At 49.6% G+C, this 20,589-nt stretch overlaps 1 protein-coding gene across 7 annotated transcripts in view; it reads left to right on the forward strand.

Annotated features, from left to right (window-relative positions):
- TFR2 (transferrin receptor 2) overlaps window positions 1-20,355 on the forward strand; it is a 49,506-nt gene extending 29,151 nt beyond the window's left edge. For all 7 annotated transcript variants that reach the window (XM_083472571.1, XM_083472570.1, XM_083472576.1 and 4 more), the window contains 16 exons: window positions 1,349-1,489; window positions 1,564-1,675; window positions 2,720-2,842; window positions 4,235-4,351; window positions 6,091-6,230; window positions 7,151-7,323; window positions 7,961-8,080; window positions 10,302-10,384; window positions 11,963-12,026; window positions 13,078-13,145; window positions 14,521-14,597; window positions 15,673-15,757; window positions 17,108-17,335; window positions 17,421-17,561; window positions 18,927-19,564; window positions 19,808-20,355. In XM_083472571.1, coding sequence (XP_083328697.1) covers window positions 1,349-1,489; window positions 1,564-1,675; window positions 2,720-2,842; window positions 4,235-4,351; window positions 6,091-6,230; window positions 7,151-7,323; window positions 7,961-8,080; window positions 10,302-10,384; window positions 11,963-12,026; window positions 13,078-13,145; window positions 14,521-14,597; window positions 15,673-15,757; window positions 17,108-17,335; window positions 17,421-17,561; window positions 18,927-19,169 — 1,915 coding nt within the window. In that variant the 3' untranslated portion in view covers window positions 19,170-19,564; window positions 19,808-20,355. The remainder of the gene's footprint in view (window positions 1-1,348; window positions 1,490-1,563; window positions 1,676-2,719; window positions 2,843-4,234; window positions 4,352-6,090; window positions 6,231-7,150; window positions 7,324-7,960; window positions 8,081-10,301; window positions 10,385-11,962; window positions 12,027-13,077; window positions 13,146-14,520; window positions 14,598-15,672; window positions 15,758-17,107; window positions 17,336-17,420; window positions 17,562-18,926; window positions 19,565-19,807) is intronic.
- Window positions 20,356-20,589: the final 234 nt, after the last annotated feature.

A 20,589-nucleotide genomic window follows, 5' to 3' on the forward strand; every position in this document is an offset into this window, starting at 1 on the left:
GCCACCTCAGTCTCTGAGCTGTGAGAGACTGGGGGGGGGTTCCTTCAAGCGCTTATCTAGGGTTTGGTTTCCTTGGAACGAAAGTCATCAGAAACTATGGTGTCCTTGGGATATGTTGTTTTATTGACACATATATACAACCTGAGCATAGGGTGGAGGGGCTCACAGCAAGAAACCCCCTCAAAGATCTCGCTTCTCCATTCGTCGCAGCTCTGGGTCCAGCACAGAGCAGGCAGGTCTCTGGGTCGCCAGCTTCCAGCCTGCTTCCAAACTTAACCAACTACAGTCCCCAGGATTCTTTTGGGAGAAGCCATGTGCTTTAAATGTATGGTTTGGATGCAGCCTAGGTCCCTGTCTCTGGGTTCCCGAGGCTCTTGAGCTTGTTGATTGTAAGGTCAGCGGTTCAAATCCCCGCGACAGGGTGAGCTCCCGTTGCTCGGCCCCTGCTCCTGCCAACCTAGCAGTTCAAAAGCGTGCCAGTGCAAGTAGATACATAAGTACCACTGTGACGGGAAGGTAAATGGCGTTTCTGTGCGCTCTGGCTTCCATCACAGTCCTCCATGCGCCAGAAGCGGTTTAGTCATGCTGGCCACATAACCTGGAAATCTGTCTGCAGACAAACTGCCTGAAAGTAGAGATGAATGTCACACGCCATAGTCAAGTTTGGCTGTCCAGGGGTCCTTTACCTTTACCTAAGGATATGGAGAAGGACAGCTCAAATGATCAAGGGGATGGTATCACCCTGCTGTGAAGACAGGTTGCACCATTTTGGATTATTATTGCACCATTGCACCATTTTGGAATATTATTATTATTATTATTATTATTATTATTATTTTACCCTGCCCATCCCCAGCCACTCTGGATAGATTACAGCATATATAAAATACAGTAAAACTTCAAACATTACAAAACTTCCAGATACAGGGCTGCCTCCAGACATCTTCTGAAAGTCATTTTAGCTTAGGGAAAAGGCGTGTAGGAAGCGAGGCGATAGAAGTTTACGTATAACATAATGCCTGGCAGGGAGAAAGCAGAGAGAGAAACTCTTTCCTTCCTCTCGTAACCCCAGAACTCATGAACAACCCCTGAAGTTGAATGTTGGGAGATTCTGGATAGATAAAAGAAAGTCCTTGTTCACGCAGTGCAGAACAAGGAATATCAGGGGCAGCAACGCTCCTGGCTACCAGTTGCTGGAAACCACAGGAGGGGAGAGTGTCAGTCTTGCGTTCGAATCCTGCTTGCGGGTTTCCCACAGGCGCCTGGCCACTGTCAAGACAGGATTCTGGGCTTGATGGGCCACTGGCTCTGCTCTTAGGCAACATTTCTCTCCCTTCTCTCTGCGCAGAATGATGAGCGAATCCCCGCACCCGCCGGGCTCCCCTCGCCTGGACACCCTCTCCCGCCACGTCCTCAGTGCCTTCGGCTCCTACGGCCTGGACCACAGCTGGACCGACAGCCATTATGTGGGGCTGCAGCGCCCGGACCGGTCAGTGAAGGGCCCTGGGGCGGGGTTGTTTGGCAGGGGCAGCCCTTTCAGCGCCCTCTGTCCTTCTCCCGCAGCCTGCGCCCCAATTTCCTGCAGCGGGTGGACACCAATGGGGTCGTGGTGGAGAAACTGCCGCTGGAGGACCCGGAGGTCTACTGCCCCTACAGCGCTTCCGGCACCGTCACGGTACAATCATTTCTTTATTATTTATTGCATTTATACCCCACCTTTTTCTCCAAGGGCTCAAGGTGGCGTGTACATAATCTCCCCCCTTCCTCATTTAATCCCCACAACAACCGTGTAGGGTAGGTTAGGCTGACAGGCAGTGATTCATCCAAGGGGATTTGAACCCTCCCAGGTCTCTCCCAGGTCCTAGTCTGACGCTCTAACCCACGGGTAGGCAAACTAAGGCCCGGGGGCCGGATCCAGCCCAAACTCCATCTAAATCCGGCCCGTGGACGGCCTGGGAATCAGCATGTTTTTACATGAGTAGAATGTGTGCTTTTATTTAAAATGCATCTCTGGGTTATTTGTGGGGCAAAGGAATTCGTTCATTCCCCCCCACAAAAAAAAATATAGTCCAGCCCCCCACAAGGTCTGAGGGACAGTGGACCGGCCCCCTGCTGAAAAAGTTTGCAGACTCCTGCTCTAACCCCTGTTCAACACTGGTCTTCCCAGTTGGTAACACTTTTTCTCTGCCTGAGATAGATGAAGGAGACAGGGCAGGTGGATAGTTTTAATTCTGTTTCAACCAGCAACCCAGAATATCAATACGCCTGTCAAAAAAGATGCTTGCTCTTAAAAGGGAAGGAAGTTAAAAAATACAAACATTTGGGGTTTTAAAAAAAATATTTATACGTTGCGACCTCCAACCAATTTAAGAACGTAGCAAATGCCTTGCAGGATGAGGCCACTCTAGTCCACCTAGCCCAGCCTCCTGTTCTCACACCGTTCCATAGTTTTACTCTGCGCTGTGTGGAGAACAACTTTGGCTGTGTCCCACCAGCCAGGAGGGAACCAATCTGGCTTCTCTAGGGAGGGTGTTCCAAAGTTGTCTGGCAGCAGCCACCACCGAGAAGACCCTACCCCCGCCAAGCGGGTCTGTGCGGGTGGCAGGACCGAGAGAAGGGCTTCCCCAGAAAATCTCAGGGCAGGTTCTTAGGGGAGGATGTGGCCCTTTGGACAAGCTGTGCCCCAGCCTTTCCTTTCCACCCCGCTGTCTGTCTGCAGGGGGGCCTGGTCTTTGCCAACTACGGGCGCCGGGAGGACTTTGCGGCGCTGAAGCAGCACGGAGTGAACCCCCAAGGCCACCTCGTCATCGTCCGGATCGGGGAGATCAGCTACGCCGAGAAGGTGAGGCTAGGCTCCTGAATGTGACCCTCTGCAAAAGGGTTGAGGCCATGGGCAGGGAGTATCATCTGCGGCCCTCCAGATCTGCTTGGACTACAGTTCCCGTAGCCCAAGCAGGCAGCATGGCCAATATTCCAAGATGTCTGGTTCCAGAAACCTTGGTGGGGGGCCACCTGGAAACACCAGATTTCAGGACAGTGTCCTCCAGATTGAAGGGCAAGAAGGGTGGATGGGGAGACAGGATTCACAAGGAGTAGAATCATGGAATTGTAGAGTTGGAAAAGGCCATCTAATTGAACCCACTGGAATGCACAGCTGAAGAATCCCTGACAGGTGGCCATCTGACCTCGGTTTAAAAACCTCTAATGAAGGCCTGCATAGTTAAAGCTCTGGTTTTCCCAGTTGTGATGTATGGAAGTGAGAGCTGGACCATCAAGATGGCTGATTGCCGAAGAATGGATGCTTTTGAATTCTGGTGCTGGAGGAGACTCTTGAGAGTCCCATGGACTGCAAGGAGATCAGACCTCTCCATTCTGAAGGAAATCAGCCCTGAGTGCTCACTGGAAGGACAGATCCTGAAGCTGAGGCTCCAGGACTTTGGCCACCTCAGGAGAAGAGAAGACTGCCTGGAAAAGACCCTGATGTTGGGAAAGATGGAGGGCACAAGGAGAAGGGGACGACGGAGGATGAGATGGTGGGACAGTGTTGTGGAAGCTACCAGCATGAGTTTGACCAAACTGCAGGAGGCAGTGGAAGACAGGAGGGCCTGGCGTGCTCTGGTCCAGGGGGCCACGACTAAATGACTAAACAACAACAATGAAGGGGAGTCCACCATCTTCTGAGAGAGTCTGTTCCTGATATTGAGCCGGAATCGTCTCTCTTGTTCTTTGAATCCATTGGTTCGGGCCCTGCACCCCAGGGCAGCAGAAAGCAAGCTTGCTCCATATTCTGTGGGGCAGCCCCTTAGATACCTGAAGATGGCAATCCTATATCTCTCAGTCTCCTCTGTTCCAGGCTAAGAATCCCCAACTCCCTCAACCATTCCTCATCAGGCTTGGTTTCCAGACCCCTGATCATCTTGGTTGCCCTCCTCCGCACACCTTCCAGCTTGTAGGGCAGACCTTTGTGGTACTGATGGAAGGGGAGGTATTGAGCGCTGACGGATGCCATGGAAGGCGCAGTTTCCCTAAATATTAACGCGGCTGTCAAAAAAGATGGCTGCCTTGAAGGGAAAGGAAATGATGGCGCCGTTGTGGGGGCTTGGGAGAGGTGAATCAGAGCAACGTGGTCTGGGAGCGTGGGCATCCGTTTTCTTCAAGGGTCGAGAGGGATTGCTGTGCGAGAAATCAAAGAGGCGCCCATGGTTCTGGAGCTCCCAGCTTCTCTTTGTCCCAGGTGGCCAACGCGGAGGCTTCGCAAGCCAAGGGAGTTCTCATCTACCCGGACCCCGCTGATGTCCCACAAGACCCCCGCAAGCTGGGGCTGTCCCCAAACACAAGCATTTACGGGCATGTGAGTACAGCCTTCACTGGGACAAAGACAGAGAGAGAGGGAGAGAGAGAGAGAGAGAGAGAGAGAGAGAGAGAGAGAGAGAGAGAGAAAAGGGTTGGGGGCTTATGTAGAGAGACCCTACCTGTGGTTTTGGACCATCTTTCCCAGCCAGGAAGCCTAAAACATCCCTTCGTTGTTGTTCTTTTATTTTATTTTATTTTTAATTTTATTTTTTATTGTTAAAATAGTTCATCATTAATACACATGTATTACAGATATACAAGCTTACAAACATAATTTCATACAATCCTTAAAAGTGTTCAAACATACCGTATTTTGCGCCCCATAGGACGCTCCGGCCCATAGGACGCACCTAGTTTTTTTGGGGGGGAAATAAAGAAAAAAATTTTTATTTCCCCCCCAGGTGCGGGGCTGGAAGAAACAGGTCGGGGAACAGCGGGAAGGCGCGCTCTGCCTCCCCGCTGTCCCCCGAGCTTGTGGGGCTGGCTATGGGGAGAAGTGCGCTGATCCTGGGACTGCAGGCAGCTCTGCGCGGCCATCCGGAGCGGGGCGGGACTTCATTTTTGGAGGGGAAAAATTGCGTCCTATAGGGCGAAAAATATGGTACTTACACTCAATCCCACAAATAATTCCTTTTCCCATCACCATCCACCCCCCCTCACCCCACCTTTGTGTTAGACTTCCAATCTACTCAATTGCCATTTCAACAGCCCTTTGTTGTTGTTCTTTTAAATGCTTTTCATTGGTGCTTCATTTAATACAAACAAACAAAATACAGTAAAATCCAACAATCATTTACCCACATTTCCCCCACACACACTCTGCTGAGCATTGACTTCCTTCCCTCCCTTCAACAGCTTTTCTTATGTCAGTTACTTTCCCACAGTTTCTTATTGTATCCCATCCTATCTACACCGTAAGATTTATTTCAGTCCTGCCAGAGTCTTCAAATTTCTAGTTATTATTTATATGCTCCATAAATGTACTCCAATCTTTTTGGAATTTTGCTTCCTCCTGATTTCGGATTCTACAGGTCAGTTTTGCAAAATTAAAACAGCCCTTTGAAAGCAGCAGCCCTCTCCCATCGCTGTTCCCCAGCAGCTAGGATACCGGGGATAGACTGCTCCTCAGTGTGGAGGCTCCCCTTCAGGGTTCCCAATCCTTCTCATAGAATCCTAGAGTTGGAAGAGACCCCAAGGGCCATCGAGTCCAACCCCCTGCCAAGCAGGAAACACCATCAGAGCACTCCTGACATATGGCTGTCAAGCCTCTGCTTAAAGACCTCCAAAGTAGGAGACTCCACCACACTCCTTGGCAGCAAATTCCACTGTCCAACAGCTCTTACTGTCAGGAAGTTCTTCCTAATGTTTAGGTGGAATCTTCTTTCTTGTAGTTTGGATCCATTGCTCCGTGTCCGCTTCTCTGGAGCAGCAGAAAACAACCTTTCTCCCTCCTCTATGTGACATCCTTTTATATATTTGAACATGGCTATCATATCACCCCTTAACCTCCTCTTCTCCAGGCTAAACATGCCCAGCTCCCTTAGCCGTTCCTCATAAGGCATCGTTTCCAGGCCTTTGACCATTTTGGTTGCCCTCCTCTGGACATGTTCCAGTTTGTCAGTGTCCTTCTTGAACTGTGGTGCCCAGAACTGGACACAGTACTCCAGGTGAGGTCTGACCAGAGCAGAATACAGTGGCACTATTACTTCCCTTGATCTAGATCTCTCGCACTCGCAGGTCCACATGGGGGCCGGAGACCCCTACAGCCCCGGCTTCCCTTCATTCAACCACACCCAGTTCCCTCCGATTCAGTCCTCGGGACTCCCCTCCATCTCCACACACCCGGTCAGCGCCAACGTGGCCGCCCGCCTGCTCAGGTGAGTTGGGCGGAGGGTTCCTCGAGGGGTGGGGTGCGATGGGAAGCAAATTGGAGGACAGGGCTGGGGAAGGGGTGAATGCAGTCCTCTGGGGCCTCTCTACCCGGCCCTCGGGCCACGCCCCTAGGCCCAGGCCACGCCCCTTCCCCAGATTTGCCCCGCCCCCTGCTCAAGTGCTTTTGCTGTGAACATGCTACTTTCCTGCCTAGGTGAAGGTTGGAATGGAGTGTGGGTGTAAAGGGTTGGGGACAAAGAAATATTTGGCATGGAGTATATGGGGCATTATAGGGACACAGGTGGCGCTGTGGGTTAAACCACAGAGGCTAGGGCTTGCCGATCAGAAGGTCGGCGGTTCAAATCCCCGTGACGGGGTGAGCTCCCGTTGCTCGGTCCCTGCTCCTGCCAATCTAGCAGTTCGAAAGCACCTCAAAGTGCAAGTAGATAAATAGGTACCGCTCCGGCGGGAAGGTAAACGGCGTTTCCGTGCGCTGCTCTGGTTTGCCAGAAGCGGCTTAGTCATGCTGGCCACATGACCCGGAAGCTGGACGCCAGCTCCCTCGGCCAGTAAAGCGAGATGAGCGCCGCAACCCCAGAGTCGGCCAAGACTGGACCTAATGGCCAAGGGTCCCTTTACCTTTTTTTATGGGGCAGGGGGTGCTACCTCTGGTGAGGGACATGTCATGCTCCTTCTGGGGTAGTTTGGCCATCTGCCAGGGATTCCTTAGCTGGGATTCCTGCATTGCAGCAGGTTGGACTAGATGGCCCCTGGGGGTCCCTTCGAACACTACAATCCTGATTCTGTGATGGTCTCCAGACTCAGCCTGGGGTCCTGCAGGGCGCAACATGGGCAGGGGGAGGCCAGCTGCCCCGGCCCTCCCTTGAAAGATCGGCCTGTGGATTCACAAGGGTTCTCCTCGCAGGCAGCTGACAGGCCCCGTTGCCCCGCAAGCCTGGAAGGGGCGCCTTCCCGATGTCCCATACCGGCTCGGACCCGGGGGGCCCGACTTCCAGCTGCAGCTGGGAGTTCAGAACCAGAAGCAGTCCGTGATGATCAACAACATCTTCGGGTGCATCGAGGGTAGATTCGAACCCGGTATGTGGTTCCCAGCTTCCCCAGGCAAGAATTTTGCGGATGGGGGGGGGGGGTCGGGTGTTAAGGCGTAGGGTGCTCAGAACTCCCATTTTTTCCGAAAGGGGAAATGGTATTTGGGGAGGGTGAACTGCGGGTCTCACACGAAGGGAGCTTTTCCTTTTCACATCCATCAATGCTGTTATGTACTAAGTTGAATAGGATCCAAAAGGTAGCAGTCTGATTGGTCCTAGAACAATAGGATCCAAAATGCAGCAGTCTGATTGGTCCTAGAACAATAGGGTCCAGAATGCAGCAGTCTGATTGGTCCAAGAACAATAGGATTCAGAATGCAGCAGTCTGATTGGTCCAAGAACAATAGGATTCAGAATGCAGCAGTCTGATTGGTCCCAGAACAATGCAGCAGTCTGATTGGTCCGCAGAAACCACCCAATCCAGTTCCAGGTGGAAGTGAATCCGCAACCTGATTGGCCTACCGGAGAATCCCAGAATTAGCCAATCACGTGGGGCCCATTGTGTAAATAATGCATATAAAGCAGATATTTTGGGGGAACTTTCATTCCTCACTCCTATGAGCTGAATAAAGAGCATGAAATCCACACTGGACTCGGAGTATATTTCACATGCCTTGTTTTGCTAGATCATTATGTCATTGTGGGGGCCCAGCGGGATTCTCTGGGTCCAGGGGCCGCCCGTTCCGGCGTGGGCACAGCCATCCTGCTGGAGCTGGCGCGCACTTTCACAGCTATGGTGAGAAATGGTGAGTAGGACAGGCTGCAGGAGGGAGGAGTGGTAATGGGAAGTGCATGGAATAGCCAGTGGCTGTTAGGAAAAGATGGCTGCCTTGAGAGGTGAAAGAAAATACATGGCTTTGAGGAAGGAGTCTATGGAACTCCCTGCCTATTGAAATCAGGCAAGTGCCTTTGCTGGGTTCTTTTTGGCTCCTGCTAGAAACATTTTTGTTTAGACAAGCCCACCTAGACATATTGGATGTCAATATGTGAATGAATGAATTAATTAATCTTTATTTGCGTCAGCCATCGGCCATAGCAATAAAACAACAATATGACACACAAAGAATAAAACTAAAAAGTCAATTATATAAAATACATTTTAGGGGATGACAAAATAATAGTAACAAAACATAACGATAATAATAGTAAGATCCTAGGAGATGAATCTGGGCGACGACGCTAATGTCACTCAGGTAGCAGCTCTCAGTCTCATTGCTCTCTCGACAAATCTGGCAACCTTCTCTGTTGTCGAGCCATTCTGGTCGGCCAGGAGTGAGAACAGCTTGGCCTCGCAAGAGTGGCCCGGGATGGCAGACAGGAGTGGCGCGATGGTCAATATGTGATTTGAGTCAAAGTCTTCTTCTTGTTGTTTTAGTGTTTATAATATTAACTTGTAAGATATGGATTTGGGGTTTTTTGTTTTTGTTGTTGCTTTCTTTCGTTTTTGAATGTTGATTTTTGTGTGTTGTTATTTTTAGATACCTTTCGTGTTGTTGTTGTTGTGTGGAAAATACTAATAAAATTTATTAAAATAAAATAAGTGATTTGATCTCCTGGTACACCCCACGGAGGACCTTAACGGTCTACAAATAATAACACCTTGGAGATCCCGGGCCTCAGAGAGATTAGGCTGGCCTCGACCAGGGACAGGGCCTTTTCGGTCCTGGCCCCGGCTGGTGGAACGCTCTGCCACAAGAGATCAGGGCCCTGCGGGATTTGACATCTTTCCACAGAGCCTGCAAGACGGAGCTGTTCCACCTGGCCTTTGGCCAGGGCTCAGCCTGACTCCCCTTTACTTTTTGTATTAAGAATTAATATGAAAGAGGCCTCCTAGCATTCTCACAGGCCCATATAAGATCAGCATAAACAGTTGGGCCAATGAGCACTTACTCTTCCCAACCCTAACCCTGCGGAAAACCATCTAATTAGATTTCAATTTGATTTTGACCTGTGTTTAGGAGGTAATTTAATTATTGTTTGATTTTAGACTATATATTTGATGTTAGCTGCCCTGAGCCCGACTTTGGCTGGGGAGGGCGGGATATAAATAAAAGTTTTTTATTATTTATTATTGCTGCTTTCATCTTTTGAACGTTTCCAAGAGTTATCTTTCCTGATAATTCTATTGTGGTTTTTAAAAATTATTTATTTGGTTTTTCAGATTAAAATTTTACATTCACGTATCCAACATACAACATAAAAACAAGATTCCGAGGAATCTTTTGGCCTTCCCTCCTCCCCTTTGTGGGTCCTATGTTAATCATTTTCTCCTGTATCTTTTAGAAGAATCCAGATCTTTTACCTCTCCATTGTATCCAAAATTCACCACTAAACTCCAAGTGATATTCCAATCCTACTAACGATTTTAACTGTTTACAATGGTCTTTAAGATAAGTTATAGATTTCCCCCATTCCTTATTAACATTTTGGCCTTCCTGATTTGTGATTCTTCCTGCCATTTTAGCCATTTCGGCATAATCCATCTACCGTATTTTTTGCTCTGTAAGACTCACTTTTTCCCTCCTCAAAAGTAAGGGGAAATGTGTGTGCGTCTTACGGAGCGAAGGCAGGCTGCGCGGCTATCCCAGAAGCCAGAACAGCAAGAGGGATTGCTGCTTTCACTGCGCAGCGATCCCTCTTGCTGTTCTGGCTTCTGGGATTCAGAATATATTTTTTTTCTTGTTTCCCTCCTCCAAAACTAGGTGCGTCTTGTGGTCTGGTGCGTCTTATAGAACGAAAAATACGGTACTTTATCTGCCCTTCTTCTCTGGTCAGGACTTTATCTTCTTTCCATCTCTGGGCCAATAACACCCACACAGCTGTGGTCGCATAAATAAATGATAACTTTATTGTTTTAACCCACTTTGAGGGTTGTTGCTGTGGTTGTTTTACAATCAAGCGGCGTATGGACTTTATGAAACAAACGGTAAGTGAATCGCCATCCCTGTTCTTCCTCCATCACTTTAGGATTCCAGCTCCGGAGAAGTTTGCTGTTTGCAAGTTGGGATGCTGGTGATTTTGGCAGCGTGGGCTCCACCGAGTGGCTTGAGGTGAGCAGGACACATGAATGAACTGGGGCTTTTAAACAGAAAAGGGGGTGCAGGCACCTGGGGTGGGGTTTTGGGGGCTGGAGGGCAGAATTGGATGGATTTCCCCCCAAAATTGATTTTTGAGTCCTGAATTTATTGTTTTTCACCTTTTATACTGTATTTTATGCTGTTTTTTGTTGCATCAATTAAGTGTTTTAAATTTGTTGCTAGCTGCCCTGAGCCCGGTTTTCTGAACCGGGAAGGGCGGGGTATAAATAATAAAAAATTATTATTATTATTCAGAAATCTTGCACATAGCACACTGCAATGGAACGTGGCTGGAATAAAGGTCCAAGAATTCACATTTTTAAAATTCTGGGAAGCTTTTCCTTTTGAGCTTGGAGAAGGGGGGGCACATCTCTCAGCTGGGTTCAGCCAGACTTTATTTTGTGCTGTGCTTTCGAGGCTCCAAATCCAGCAGTAAAATGCACATTTTCCCCAGGGAAAGCGACAAAAAAAGAAAAAAAAGCACTTTGAATGGGAGCTTTAAAACCCGGACCTTTGGCTAGAAATGCAGCGTGAAAGGAAGTGAGACAAGTCCCCCACCCCACCCCACCCCCATCTCCCCTTCCCAACCCAGTTCAGGGGAGGGCTCCAGTGTCCCAGCTAAGATCCCTTCCTGTCATAGAAGGAAGAGTGGCAAGCAATAATAATAATAATAATAATTTTTTATTTATATCCCGCCCTCCCCAGACGTGGCTAACAACAATAAAATAATACAACATTCTAAAATCATTTCAGTATAAAATTAATTCAGATCAAATTGATGGCAACCATTGGGTAGAGTTCTGTGAAGATTGCCAAAGGAGGGAGTCAGGCTGTGCCTTGGCCAAAGGCTTGCTGGAACAGCTCCGTCTTGCAGGCCCTGCGGAAAGATGTCAAATCCCGCAGGGCCCTAGTCTCTTGTGGCAAAGCGTTGCACCAAGTCGGGGCCACAGCCGAAAAAGCTCTAGCTCGGGTTGAGGCCAGCCTAACCTCCCTGTGGCCTGGGACCTCCAAGATGCTTTTGTTTGAAGACCGTAAGGTCCTCTGTGGGACATACCAGGAAAGGCAGTCCCGTAGGTACGAGGGTCCTAGGCCGTATAGGACTTTAAAGGCTAAAACCTGGACCTTAAACCTGACCCTGTACTCCACCGGGAGCCAGTGTAGCTGGTATAGCACCGGGTGAATGTGATCCCGTGGCAAGGACACCTTAAGGAGTCTTGCCGCGGCATTCTGCACCCGCTGGAGTTTCTGGGTCAGTCTCAAGGGCAGCCCCATGCAGAGTGAGTTACAGTAATCTAGTCTGGAGGTGACCGTCACGTGGATCACAGTGGCTAGCTCAGGGCGAGAGAGGTAAGGAGCCAACTGCTTAGCTTGGCGGAGATGGAAAAATGCCGCCTTTGTTATAGCTGCAATCTGCGCCTCCATGGAAAGGGAGATGTCGAAGACGTTTTTCACAGAATCATAGAGTTGGAAGGCGACCCCCCCCTCCCCAATGCCTTGTCCCTCTTGCGGCTGAGTGGTCTTATTCACAAATCCTGCTCCTTTCTTTCCCAGGGCTATCTGACGATGCTGCACCTTAAGGCCGCTGCCTATATCAGCCTGGACAACGTGGTCCTGGGTGAGTGGGTAAAGGAGGGGGCGTTGTGGGAAGGAATCCAGCAGCATCCATAACACCATTATACAAATCCATGGCGCGTTTGGAATAACTGTGTATAAGAGAGCCAGTGTGGTGTAGTGGCTAAGAGTGGTAGACTCGTAATCTGGGGAACCGGGTTTGTGTCTCTGCTCCTCCACCTGCAGCTGCTGGGTGACCTTGGGCCAGTCACACTTCTCTGAAGTCTCTCAGCCCCACTCACCTCACAGAGTGTTTGTTGTGGGGCAGGAAGGGAAAGGAGAATGTTAGCCGCTTTGAGACTCCTGAAGGGGAGTGAAAGGCGGGATATAAAATCCAAACTCTTCTTCTGTGTACAGTTCCGGTCGCCTCACCTTAAAAGGGATGTTGCAGAGTTGGGAGAAGTTCAGAAAAGGGCAACCAAAACAGTCAAGGGCAGGGGTAGGGAAACTAAGGCCTGGGGGCCGGATGCAGCCCAATCGCCTTCTCATTCCGGCCCTGGACGGTCCAGGAATCGGCGTATTTTTACAGGAGTAGAATTTGTGCTTTTATTTAAAATGCACCTCTGGGTTATTTGTGGGGCATAGGAATTTGTTCATTTTTTTCTTCAAAATATAGTCCGGCCCCCCACATGGTCTGAGGGGCGGTGGACCGGCCCACGGCTGAAGAAGGTTGCTGACCCCTGGTCAAGGGGATGGGAAAAGTCCCTCGTGAGGAAATATTGCAGCGTTTGGGACTTTTCTCTAAATGAGACCATTGAGGTCCATCTAAACGAGATCACTGACTGAGGCCCATCTAGCTCAGTAATGCCTACTCAGACTGGCAGCAGCGACTCTCCATGGTTTGACGCAGGGGTCTGCTACTTGGAGACGCCAACCCTGGACTGAGCCTGGGCAGGAGCTGCTGCTGAGCTACGAGGGAGCAGAGAGGATCTGGCCTTTTGCAAGGGGGCATTTGAAGAAAGGAGAAGGGGGCTGGGGAGATAAGCGGGGCAGAGATATGGGGAGGAGAGTCTTGATGCCGGTGCTCAGCCTCTGTCCTCTCTCCCACCCTCCAGGAGACGACAAATTCTTCGCCAAGACCAGCCCTGCACTTGTCGGCCTCATCGAAAGCATCATTAAGCAGGTAAGCCCAGCTCCCCCCACCCTGCCAGGACTCTGGGGTCTGAAGCAGCTGGATCTGGAGGGAGGGGGCTCCAGGGTTCCCAGGGAGGGGGGCAAGACGAGGAGGGGGGCACGGCAGATGAGTTATGGGGTGCCTGGGATGGGAAGGTGGTAGGGAGCCTAGACTCCTGAGTTTAAGATTTATAAAGTAGCACTGTGGGCACCCAGTGGAGTTGAGCATTGGAAGATTCAGGGCAGGTAAAAGGAAGTCCTTCTGCGAGATTAATTGGAAGTCAGTTTTAAATTTCTTCTCTATAAGTTTTATAATTGTGTTCAGTATCAGGAGCACGTATGATAATTATATTAATCTTCTTGCACCTTATAGTGTGGCGGTTTGTTTGATTTTTCTCTTATTTGTTTAATTGTATGTACATCTGTTTTCTCATAAATGTATTTATTTTAAATTAATAAAGATGCCTTTTTTAAAAAGGAAGTCCTTCTGCACGCAGCACACAGTTAGACAGTGGAACTCCCTCCCACAGGATTTGAAAGAGGATTGGGCAAATGCATGGAGGAGGAGAGGGCTAGCAAGGGCTACTAGCCAGGATGGCTGTGCTGTGCTCTGCCTTCAAGGACGCGATGTTTCTGAATCCCAGTTGCTGGAAACCACAAGAGAGAAGAGGTCTCTTGTGCTTGGATCCTGTCTGCAGGCTTCCCATAAAGGGCACCTGGCTGGCCCTGTGAGAACAGGATGCTGGGCTGGCTGTGCGTCTTATGGAGCGAATGCGTGGTCCCTGGAGCCAAATTGCCCAGGGGCAAAAAGCAGATCATGCTCTTTTTTTAGAAAGAGGGAAGGGGGTGTTGAAAGGAAGCTGCTGATCAGAAAGCGATCGGGGAGAGAGATAAGGGAGGCTAGAGATAAAGGAGGCTGCCTGGGAGGGGGGAGGTAAAGGCAGCAAACTTGCAAAGGGGGGAAACAGGAAGACCAAAGCAATAAGGAGAGAAGTTAGAAGAAAAGGAGGAGCAAAAAACTGCTCCATCTAAGGAAAAGACACTAAGGCAAACCAGAGGGAAGGGAGTGTTGAAAGGAAACAGCTGATCGGTGGGATCGGGAGAGAGCTAAGGGGGGAGGTAAAAGCCCATGGATCCTCAGGATTTTCACACTGGGTCACCCCAAATTCACCATCCGATCACATGTCTGTGGCCACAGCATGAACCACAAAAACCATACATCCACTGTTTCGTTCAGAATATTTTTTTTTCTTGTTTTCCTCTAAAAACTAGGTGCGCCTTATGGTCAGGTGCATCTTATGGAGCGAAAAATTTTCTAATCTACAGGTTCGGAGGAAGGCAGGGTTGACCCTTTGCCTCCTGGTCTCTTTCTCTCTCTCCTGCAGGTGGACAGTCCCAGCCGCAGTGGTCAAAGCATCTTCGGCCAGGTGACCGAACAGGGTCAGCGCTGGGAGACGGAGGTGTAAGAGCTCACAGTCTTAGTCTTTGACTTCCCCTTCCAACCCTTCTTGCTGTTTATTTACCTACTTATTGCATTGATACCTCACATTTTCCTCCACGGTGCTCAAGGTGGCTTATGTCACGTAATCCTCACAACCACCCTGTAAGGGAGGTCAAGCTGAGGGTGAGGGATTGGCCCCTTAGGTCACACTCAGTGAGCTTCATAGCCTAGAGGGGGGGAGTCGAAACCGGGTCTGCCCCTCCAGCTGCTCCTCTGAGCTTCTTCCCAGCTGAGCTGGGGCTGAGCCCTGAAATCTGTCTTAACGGTTGGGTCTATGTTATGTACTGAGTTGAATAGGATCCAAAAGGCAGCAGTCTGATTGGTCCTAGAACAATAGGGTCCAGAATGCAGCAGTCTGATTGGTCCTAGAACAATAGGGTCCAGAATGCAGCAGTCTGATTGGTCCCAGAACAACAGGATTCAGAATGCAGCAGTCTGATTGGTCCCAGAACAACAGGATTCAGAATGCAGCAGTCTGATTGGTCCCAGAACAACAGGATTCAGAATGCATCAGTCTGATTGGTCCTAGAACAATGCAGCAGTCTGATTGGTCCGCAGAAACCACCCAATCCAGTTCCAGGTGGAAATGAATCCGCAACCTGATTGGCCTACAGGAGAATCCCGGAATTAGCCAATCACGTGGGGCCCATTGTGTATACAATGTATATAAAGCAGACATTCTGGGGGAACTTCCATTCCTCCTCACCACTATGAGCTGGATAAAGAGCATGAAATCCACTCTCGACTCCGAGTATATTTCAGTCTAGCATCTAGAAAGCTGCAAGTAATGATTATTTAAAAAGAGAAAGTTAGTGCCTCTGAGCAACCCTACCACCAAGTTTTGACTTTGTATGAGCCACGCTGAGAGTCAAATAACAATGTGGCTGTCAAAAAAAAGATGGCTGCCTTAAAGGCGATGGGAAGAAATGCACAAAGGGGTACTACATCTCCATACAATATACCGTATCCCTTCATTTCCCTTCTCCTCTTATTTACTCTTTTAACAGCTTTCTTATTATGCTCTCCTTTATGTCAGAATCCGCCCCCTTCCCATGGACAGCAGCGCCTTCGCCTTCACCTCCTTTGGGGGGGTCCCTGCTGTGGAATTCTCCTTTGCTGAGGTGAGGGTCCCAACCCATTTTGTCTCAGTCCAGCGTTCATTTTAGTGGGGAGGAACAACTGGCTGCTTGGGAACTTGGAGGGAACACAGTGGTGTGGAAGGAAATGGCGAGCATTACAGTAATCCTTTTTCAGACTCACAGAAACCCAGTGAATCTGAAATGTTGGAAGATTCGGGACAGATAAAAGAATCTTCAGAAAAGTTACAGGATTTCAGGAGGAAATGCCAATTGGAAACGAACCCCCAAAATGTCCACAGTTACAAACAGCATTGAAAACAAGAGTTGTGGTCTAACTGCCCCATTAACATAATGAACACAAGTTGGCATGATTGCGGAATAAAAAGGACCTCTAAAAATAGGGAGGCGAGGTGACATGGAACATGGTTCTTCTTATTCCTTAATGCCACTGACTGCATATTTGCAAGAGAAATCTCGCCACCCTCTTATGCCCCTAGACCAGCGGCTCAACCTGTGGGTCCCCAGTTGTTGTTGGACTACAACTCCCATCATCCCTGAGCTCTGGCCTTGCTAGCTAGGGGTGATGGGAGTTGTAGTCCAACAATATCTGGGGACCTAAGGAATATTGGCAAAAGATTATAAAGGTAATTTCTGGATTATTTCAAATAAACATAGACGTTAATAGTGATTTGTTATTTTCGGGAATATTGGGAAATAACAAAGTAAAAAGTAATAAGCAAGAGTTGTACAAGATTATGATTCTAGCTGGAATGGCAGCTAGTGCTTTGGGATGGAAAGAAAAGGCCAAATGGAATATGGAAAAATGGAATGGTTATGTTTTTGAATACGTACAATTGGAAATATTTGCACAGATAGTGGTAGAGGATAGATGGGAAAACAAATGCCAAAGAATCACAAATAAATGGGCATTTTACAGGAACTGGATAGAAAGAGGGGAAGCCAACCCTAACATACAAGCTCGAATGAACAGACTGTGTACATGGATAAAGATATGAAGAAGGAAGGCATGACTGGGGGGCGGGGGGGGGAAGAAAAAAAGGAAACCGGATGGTATTTTGAATGGATTTTGTTATGTAAGCCCTTTTTCAGAAACTATATATATTAATGCTATGTAGGTATGCACTGTAGTATGAATGAATTGTGTTCTGTATTCTTTGTTTATAGAATATATATAATAATGTTACGTTACTAAGAAAATTTAATAAAACAGTTAAAAAACAACAACAACAACATCTGGGGACCCACAGGTTGAGAAAGGCTGCGGACACACATGCACCCCCCCCCACAAACGCAGTAGCGTCCCCCCCCATTACCCCACTTCCTGGAGCTTCACCGACACCCCTCAATCTCAAACTGGTTCTCTACCCGCAGGACTCCCGCCGCTACCCGTTCCTCAACACCATGGCGGACACATACGACAACCTCAACCGGGCTCTCCACGGGCGCCTGCCGGCCGTGGCCAAGACGGTGGCCGAGGTGGTGGGCCACTTGCTCATCAAGCTGACGCACGACCATCTCCTGCCCCTCGACTACTGGTGCTACGGGGACGTCCTCTTGGAGCACATCGCTCGCTTCAACGAATACACGGCGCTGCTGAAGGTAAAGCCTGCCTTGCGCCCCTCCCCGGGAAAAACAAACACCCCGTCTTTTCAAAGGTTTCAACCTCCCCGCTTGCTTCCGCCAGAGCCGAGGGCTGACCCTGCAATGGATGTACTCGGCCAGAGGCGATTACATGCGCGCGGCGGACAAGCTACGCAAGGACATCTACAGCTCCGAGGAGCAGAACGAGAGGCTCCTGCGCATGTATAACGTCCGCATAATGCGGGTGAGGCGAGGCAGAGGCGTGGGGCGGACGGCAAGGGGGCTGCTATTTGTCCTAATCTCTCCCCCACCCACCCTGATAGCATGGATATTCTCTGTGTAAAGGAGGTAAAGGGACCCCTGACCGTTAGGTCCAGTCGTGGCCGACTCTGGGGTTGCGGCGCTCATCTCGCTTCCGGGTCACGTGGCCAGCATGACTAAGCCGCTTCTGGCGAACCAGAGCAGCGCACGGAAACGCCGTTTACCTTCCTATTTATCTACTACCTATTTATCTACTTGCACTGGTGTGCTTTCGAACTGCTAGGTTGGCAGGAGCAGGGACTGAGCAACGGGAGCTCACCCCGTCGCGGGGATTCGAACCGCCGACCTTCTATTGGCAAGTCCTAGGCTCTGTGGTTTAACCCACAGCGCCACCTGCGTCCCTTTATTCCCTGCATATGGCCCATGATTAGTAACCTAGAGAAAGGAAGGGAAAGCCCAGCAACCCAGGTCTCACCGTCTGGCCCTCGGATCTCTCTCGGGGCCACCACTCCCCGTCCCTAGCCTTGCTTTTGCCCCTCCTTGAGTGTTTCTGCCTGGCTAAGATGTGTCCTTGAGCTCGCCTGGATGGCATGTCTGTAGAAACCGTACGAGTTACTGTTCTGCCCCTGGCGCTGCCTGGAAGGTTGTGCAGAAGGGAATGCGGCCCTCGGCCTGAAAATGATTCCTGGCACAATTGCCCCCTCGATGCACCAAAGCTTCCCTTTCTTTCTTGCCACCAGGGTGGTTTGCGGGAAGCTCTCTTGTGTGGGATTGCAGAGTTTTAGTTATTAGTTATTATTAGTTAACCTGGAGAGGGACGCGGGTGGCGCTGTGGGTGGTTAAACCACAGAGCCTAAGGCTTGCCGATCAGAAGGTCGGCAGTTTGAATCCCCGCGTCGGGGTGAGCTCCCGTTGCTCGGTCCCAGCTCCTGCCAACCTAGCAGTTCGAAAGCACATCAAAGTGCAAGTAGATAAATAGGCCCCGTTCCGACGGGAAGGTAAACGGCGTTTCCGTGCGCTGCTCTGGTGCGCCAGAAGCGGCTTAGTCATGCTGGCCACATGACTTGGAAGCTGTACGCCGGCTCCCTCGGCCGGTAAAGCGAGATGAGCGCCGCAACCCCGGAGTCGGCCACGACTGGACCTAATGGTCGGGGGTCCCTTTACCTTTACCTAGTTAACCTGGAATCAAAGGAGCAGCCTTTTGCAGATGATGCTTCCATGCCCTCTGTTCTTCCTCCCCGATTCACCAGCTCCTGCCTGGTACAGATGGGGTTCTGCTAGTTTTTTGGGGACTGCTGTGGACTTTGGGTATCTTTACTCCACTAATGGCTCCCCCTCTCTGCCCCAGGTGGAATTCTACTTCCTCTCCCAGTACGTGGCGGTGACGGAGACCCCTTTCCGGCACATCTTGCACGGCCGGGGTGCCCACACCGTCAAGGCCCTGCTGGAGCACGTCAGCCTCTTGCGGGAGGCCCCCCAGAGCTTCGACGAGGTCCTCTTCCGCCGCCAGCTGGCATTCGTCACTTGGACGCTCCAGGGGGCGGCCAATGCCCTGAGTGGAGACGTCTGGAACATCGACAACAATTTCTAAACACGTAAAAAGGGGGGGCCCTCTCATCCCCAGAGCTGAAACAAACTTTTTGAATGCATTTCCAAAAAGTGAAAAAATGTAATCTGAGCCATGAAATCCCCACCCCTGAAGAATTGTCTAGAATCCACCAGCATCCGTAATTGGGAATGTTGCGACAGACTTCAGTTATGCAGAAAGCGCATTTTAATTTGGGCCAGCGGATTCTAGTCCCGCGCAGCCAAAATTTGTTTCAGCTCTACCTCCTTTTATTCTCTTCTCCACTGGAATCACAGAATTACCGAGTTGGGGGGGCCCTGAGGGTCATCTAATCCAGCCCCCTCCTGCAATGCAGGAATCACAGCTTGATCTTCTCCTTGCCTGCTCTGAATTTATCGGTGGCAAAGGCTCACTATACCGTATTTTTCGCTCTATAAGACGCACCTGGTTTTTGGAGGAGGAAAGCAAGAAAAAAATATATTCTGAATCTCAGAAGCCAGAACAGCAAGAGGGATCTCTGCGCAGTGAAAGCTGTAATCCCTCTTGCTGTTCTGGCTTCTGGGATAGCTGCGCAGCCTGCATTCACTCCATAAGACACACACACACATTTCCCCTTACTTTTAAGGAGGGAAAAAGTGAGTCTTATAGAGCGAAAAATACAGTAAATTGCCCACGTCCTGCCACACAAGTGGAGAGGAGGCTGTGTTTTCCTGACTTAATTGCCCGACTTACACCCTTGTTCCTTTCCCCTCCCTTCCCCTCCTTCTAATTTATCAGCAGCAGTGTCTGCTATAAATTTAATTGATTTATTGCTATGTAATAGAGCGAAATCCTGCGCTTCACAGTCACCCTTTACCCGGCACCTGTTTTAATTGTTCCCCGTATTCCGGTTTCTTCAGTGCCCCTTTGCTGACTCCCAGCTCCCTCGCTTCAATATTTATCAGTTGCACTGATGACTATGTCAGCCTTTCCCAACTTGGCGCCCGCCAGATTTTTGGCACTACAACTCCCATCAGCCCTGCCTGTGCGGTGCCGAGCCTGATGGGAGTTGTAGTCCAAAACGTCTGCTTAAGAGCGCTGGGTTTCCTGAAGGCTGCCATAAATGTTTATTGCTATGCGATACGATGAAAATCCGCCCTACCTCATGAATAAGAACCAAAGCCTTGTTAATTTATCAGTGGCAAAGATCACTATAAATTATTTCTTGTTACGTTTGCATGGTTCTTTGTCCAGCGACTTTATTGTCCAGCTCATCAAGTGGACAAACACACGGATGGAATTGAGTCGTACAATCGTAGAATTGCTCATCTAGTCCAACTGCGGGAATCACAACTAAAGAATTCCTGTTTGATGACAGGCAGGAAGAGGATCAGAGGCAAGTTTGAAAATGGGACAAATGTTACTTTATGGTCGTTATTCTGAGATATGAAGACCAGTTTTTAGG

This window comes from Podarcis liolepis (assembly GCF_965112155.1).
Source record: "Podarcis liolepis genome assembly, chromosome: 13".
NCBI lineage: Eukaryota > Metazoa > Chordata > Lepidosauria > Squamata > Lacertidae > Podarcis > Podarcis liolepis.